The sequence below is a fragment of the Scyliorhinus canicula genome, chromosome 2 (genome assembly GCF_902713615.1).
Source record: "Scyliorhinus canicula chromosome 2, sScyCan1.1, whole genome shotgun sequence".
Taxonomy (NCBI): Eukaryota; Metazoa; Chordata; class Chondrichthyes; order Carcharhiniformes; family Scyliorhinidae; genus Scyliorhinus; species Scyliorhinus canicula.
Genome location: NC_052147.1, coordinates 83930241 through 83935949, shown reverse-complemented (window position 1 = coordinate 83935949; position 5709 = coordinate 83930241). Strand labels below are relative to the sequence as shown.

Genomic DNA, 5709 nt, shown 5'->3' with positions numbered 1-5709 from the left:
TTGGTGTGACCCTGTGGGGAGGGTGGTGTGACCCTGTGGGCCGGGCAGGTTGGGGTAACCCTGTGGGCCGGGCAGGTTGGTGTGACCCTGTGGGCTGGGCAGGTTGGTGTAACCCTGTGGGCCGGGCAGGTTGGTGTAACCCTGTGGGCCGGGCAGGTTGGTGTAACCCTGTGGGCCAGGCCGTTTGGTGTAACCCCTGTGGGCTGGGCAGGTTGGTCTAACCCCTTTGGGCTGAGCAGGAGGTTGGTGTAACCCTGTGGGCCGGTCAGTTTGGTGTGACCCCTGGTGGCCGGGCAGGTTGGTGTGACCCTGTGGGCTGGGCAGGAGGTTGGTGTAACCCTGTGGGCCGGGCAGGTTGGTGTAACCCTCTCTGGGCTGGGTAGGAGGTTGGTGTGACCCTGTGGGCCGAGCAGGTTGGTGTAACCCTGTGGGCTGGGCAGGTTGGTGTAACCCTGTGGGACAGGGAGGTTGGTGTAACCCCCTCTGGGCCGGGGAGGTTGGTGTAACCCCCTCTGGGCCGTGCAGGTTGGTGTAACCCCTGTGGGCCAGGGAGGTTGGTGTAACCCTGTGGGCTGGGCAGGTTGGTGTAACCCTGTGGGCCAGGGAGGTTGGTGTAACCCCCTCTGGGCCGGGCAGGTTGGTGTGACCCCTGTGGGCCGGGCAGGTTGGTGTAACCCTGTGGGGAGGATGGTGTGACACTGTGGGCTGCGCATGTTGGTGTGACCCTGTGAGGAGGTTGGTGTGACCCTGTGGGCCGGGCAGGTTGGTGTGACCCTGTGGGCCAGGCAGGTTGGTGTGACCCTGTGGGCCAGGCAGGTTGGTGTGACCCTGTGGGCCGGGCAGGTTGGTGTGACCCTGTGGGCCAGGCAGGTTGGTGTGACCCTGTGGGGCGGTTTTTGTGACCCTGTGGGGCGGTTGGTGTGACCCTGTGGGCCAGGCTCGTTGGTGTGACCCTGTGGGCCGGGCATGTTGGTGTGACCCTGTGGGCCAGGCAGGTTGGTGTGACCCCTTGTGGGCCGGGCAGGTTGGTGTAACCCTGTGGGCCAGGCAGGTTGGTGTGACCCTGTGGGGAGGGTGGTGTGACCCTGTGGGCCGGGCAGGTTGGTGTGACCCTGTGGGACGGGCAGGTTGGTGTGACCCTGTGGGACGGGCAGGTTGGTGTGACCCTGTGAGCCGGGCAGGTTGGTGTGACACTGTGGGCCAGGCAGGTTGGTGTGACCCTGTGGGGAGGTCGGTGTGAACCTGTGGGCCGGGCAGGTTGGTGTGACCCTTGGGCCGGGCAGGTTGGCGTGACCCTGTGGGGAGGTTGGTGTGACCCTGTGGGCTGGGCAGGTTGGTGTAACCCTTTAGGCTGGGCAGGTTGGTGTGACCCTGTGGGCTGGGCAGGTTGGTGTAACCCTGTGGGCTGGGCAGGTTGGTGTAACCCTGTGGGCCGGGCAGGTTGGTGTAAACCTCTGTGGGTCGGGCAGTTTGGTGTGACCCTGTGGGCCGGGCAGGTTGGTGTGACCCTGTAGGGAGGTTGGTGTGACCCTCTGGGCTGGGCAGGTTGGTGTAACCCTGTGGGCCGGGCAGGGTGGTGTGACCCTCTGGGCCAGGCAGGTTGGTGTGACCCTGTGGGCCGGGCAGGTTGGTGTGACCCTGTGGGGAGGATGGTGTGACACTGTGGGCTGCGCATGTTGGTGTGACCCTGTGAGGAGGTTGGTGTGACCCTGTGGGCCGGGCAGGTTGGTGTGATCCTGTGGGCCAGGCAGGTTGGTGTGACCCTGTGGGCCAGGCAGGTTGGTGTGACCCCTTGTGGGCCGGCAGGTTGGTGTGACCCTGTGGGCCAGGCCTGTTGGTGTGACCCTGTGGGGCGGTTTTTGTGACCCTGTGGGGCGGTTGGTGTGACCCTGTGGGCCAGGCTCGTTGGTGTGACCCTGTGGGCCGGGCATGTTGGTGTGACCCTGTGGGCCAGGCAGGTTGGTGTGACCCCTTGTGGGCCGGGCAGGTTGGTGTAACCCTGTGGGCCAGGCAGGTTGGTGTGACCCCTTGTGGGCCGGGCAGGTTGGTGTAACCCTGTGGGCTGGGCAGGTTGGTGTAACCCCTGTGGGCCGGGCAGGTTGGTGTGACCCTGTGGGGAGGTTGGTGTGACCCTGTGGGCCAGGCAGGTTGGTGTGACCCTGTGGGCCGGGCAGGTTGGTGTAACCCTGTGGGCTGGGCAGGTTGGTGTAACCCCTGTGGGCTGGGCAGGTTGGTGTGACCCTGTGGCCCAGGTAGGTTGGTGTGACCCTGTGGGGAGGTTGGTGTAACCCTGTGGGCCGGGCAGGTTGGTGTGACCCTGTGGGGAGGTTGGGGTAACCCTGTGAGCCGGGCAGGTTGGTGTAACCCTGTGGGCCAGTTAGGTTGGTGTAACCCTGTGGGCCGGGCAGGTTGGTGTAACCCTGTTGGCCGGGCAGGTTGGTGTGACCCTGTGGGCCGGGCAGGTTGGTGTAACCCCTGTGGGGAGGTTGGTGTGACCCTGTGGGGAGGTTGGTGTGACCCTGTGGGCCAGGCAGGTTGGTGTGACCCTGTGGGGAGGTTGGTGTGACCCTGTGGAACGGGCAGGTTGGTGTGACCCTGTGCGCCGGGCAGGTTGGTGTGACCTTGTGGTCCGGGCAGGAGGTTGGTGTAACCCCTGTGGGCCGGGCAGGTTGTTGCAACCCCTGTGGGCCGGGCAGGATGTTGGTGTAACCCCTGTGGGCCGGGCAGGTTGTTGTGACCCTGTGGGGAGGTTTGTGTGACCCTGTGGGGAGGTTGGTGTGACCCTGTGAGCCGGGCAGGTTGGTGTGACCCTGTGGGGAGGTTGGTGTAACCCTGTGGGCCGGGCAGGTTGGTGTGACCCTTTGGGGAGGTTGGGGTAACCCTGTGAGCCGGGCAGGTTGGTGTAACCCTGTGGGCCAGTTAGGTTGGTGTAACCCTGTGGGCCGGGCAGGTTGGTGTAACCCTGTTGGCCGGGCAGGTTGGTGTGACCCTGTGGGCCGGGCAGGTTGGTGTAACCCCTGTGGGGAGGTTGGTGTGACCCTGTGGGGAGGTTGGTGTGACCCTGTGGGCCAGGCAGGTTGGTGTGACCCTGTGGGGAGGTTGGTGTGACCCTGTGGAACGGGCAGGTTGGTGTGACCCTGTGCGCCGGGCAGGTTGGTGTGACCTTGTGGTCCGGGCAGGAGGTTGGTGTAACCCCTGTGGGCCGGGCAGGTTGTTGCAACCCCTGTGGGCCGGGCAGGATGTTGGTGTAACCCCTGTGGGCCGGGCAGGTTGTTGTGACCCTGTGGGGAGGTTTGTGTGACCCTGTGGGGAGGTTGGTGTGACCCTGTGAGCCGGGCAGGTTGGTGTGACCCTGTGGGGAGGTTGGTGTGACCCTGTGAGCCGGGCAGGTTGGTGTGACCCTGTGGGCCGGGCAGTTTGGTGTAACCCTGTGGGCCAGGCAGGAGGTTGGTGTAACCCTGTGGGCCGGGCAGGAGGTTGGTGTAATCCCTGTGGGCCGGGCAGGTTGGTGTAACCCTGTGGGGAGGTTGGTGTGACCCTGTGGGCCGGGCAGGTTGGTGTAACCCCTGTGGGCCAGGCAGGTTGGTGTAACCCTGTGGGCCAGGCAGGTTGGTGTGACCCTCTGGGCCGGGCAGGTTGGTGTGACCCTCTGGGCCGGGCAGGTTGGTGTGACCCTCTGGGCCGGGCAGGAGGTTGTAACCCCTGTGGGCCTGGCAGGTTGGTGTAAAACCTGTGGGCCTGGCAGGTGGTAGGTGTAACCCTGTGGACTGGTCAGGAGGTTGGTGTGACCCTGTGGGCCAGGCAGGTTGGTGTGACCCTCTGGGCCGGGCAGGTTGGTGTGACCCTCTGGGCCGGGCAGGAGGTTGTAACCCCTGTGGGCCTGGCAGGTTGGTGTAAAACCTGTGGGCCTGGCAGGTGGTAGGTGTAACCCTGTGGACTGGTCAGGAGGTTGGTGTGACCCTGTGGGCCAGGCAGGTTGGTGTAACCGCTGTTGGCCGGGGTGGTTGGTGTAACCCTGTGGGCCAGACAGGTTGGTGTAACCCCTGTGGGCCAGGCAGGTTGGTGTAACCCCTGTGTGGCCAGGCAGGTTGGTGTAACCCTGTGGGCCAGGCAGGTTGGTGTAACCCTGTGGGCCAGGCAGGTTGGTGTAACCGCTGTTGGACGGGGTGGTTGGTGTAACCCTGTGGGCCAGGCAGGTCGGTGTAACCCTGTGGGCCAGGCAGGTTGGTGTAACCCCTGTGTGGCCAGGCACGTTGGTGTAATCGCTGTTGGCCGGGGTGGTTGGTGTAACCCTGTGGGCCGGGGTGGTTGGTGTAACCCCTTGTGGGCCGGGCAGGTTGGTGTAAGCCTGTGGGCCAAGCAGTTTGGTGTAACCCCTGTGGGCCGGGGTGGTTGGTGTAACCCTTGTGGGCCGGGCAGATTGGTGTGACCCTGTGGGCCAGGCAGGTTGGTGTGAGCCTGTGGGCCGGGCAGATTGGTGTGACCCTGTGGGCCAGGCAGGTTGGTGTGAGCCTGTGGGCCGGGCAGTTTGGTGTGACCCTGTGGGCCAGGCAGGTTGGTGTGAGCCTGTGGGCCAAGCAGGTTGGTGTAACCCCTGTGGGCCGGGTGGTTGGTGTAACCCTTGTGGGCCGGGTAGATTGGTGTGACCCTGTGGGCCGGGCAGGTTGGTGTAACCCCTGTGGGCCGGGGTGGTTGGTGTAACCCTTGTGGGCCGGGCAGGTTGGTGTAACCCCTGTGGGCCGGGGTGGTTGGTGTAACCCTTGTGGGCCGGGCAGATTGGTGTGACCCTGTGGGCCGGGCAGGTTGTGTAACCCAGTGGGCTGGGCAGGTTGGTGAAACTCTTTTGGATGAGGCAGGTTGGTCCGATCCTGTGGGCCAGGCAGGTTGGTGAAACTCTTGGCTAGAGCAGGGTGGTATTACACTGTGGACTGGGCAGGTTGATGTAATCCTTTGTGGGCTGGGCAAGTCGGTTAACCCTTTTGAGTGAGGCAGGTTGGTGTCACCACTGTGAGCATGGTAGGTTGCTGTAATCGCCTGTAGAATGAGCAAGTTTTGTATTCTACATTAAAGTTGTAGCTGTACTCTTCTGAAATATATGAATGCACCATACTTTGATCTATAAGAAGATGTCCTGTAACAGCTCTCTGGCCTTCTAAACAAACAGCTCTCCTCTGCCATTCCTCACTACAGAATTGCCTCGATGTCGATCGTTACCATGCAAGCAATTTCCAGGAATGGAGGAAGGAAATTATGTAACCATGTTATCAGTTGGACTCCTGGCGTCTGATTAATGTGACCCAAACTCAGGAAAGCACTGCAAATGCAGATTATTAAGGAGAACTTCTTTGTGGTGTAGATTTTTATATATATCAGACTAACAGCTGAGCCGGCCTTCAGATTTCTTTGGGGGGGGGGGGGGGGGAGGGGGGGGGGGGAATGTATGAAAATGTATTAAACAATTCTTGTATTTGTCAATATTGAAATTTTCAAAAGAAAACCCTGATATTTTGTGTAAATCTTATTTTTCTCTTTGAAAAAAAATCTCATCATTTTTAATGATGAATTTGGAAGCTAGTTTTACTGATGAACTCTCTAAAATTGAAATCAACTCTGCTCAATTTTGTTGTCAAAGCCATTTGTTTGATTCTCAATAGGTTTACTGCAAGTGGATGTGATAAGTGTCAGGTGTGTATTTTGGCTGTCTGGAAA

The 5709-nt window shown here is 61.3% G+C and overlaps 1 protein-coding gene across 7 annotated transcripts in view; it reads left to right on the top strand.

Moving 5' to 3' along the window:
• LOC119955427 (zinc finger protein DPF3-like) overlaps positions 1–5393 on the top strand; it is a 402756-nt gene extending 397363 nt beyond the window's left edge. For 6 of the 7 annotated variants that reach the window (XM_038781601.1, XM_038781620.1, XM_038781583.1 and 3 more), the window contains one exon: positions 5191–5393. In XM_038781601.1, the coding sequence (XP_038637529.1) occupies positions 5191–5291 (101 nt within the window). In that variant the 3' untranslated portion in view covers positions 5292–5393. The remainder of the gene's footprint in view (positions 1–5190) is intronic. The other variant, XR_005458471.1, reaches the window with a different exon arrangement.
• Positions 5394–5709: the final 316 nt, after the last annotated feature.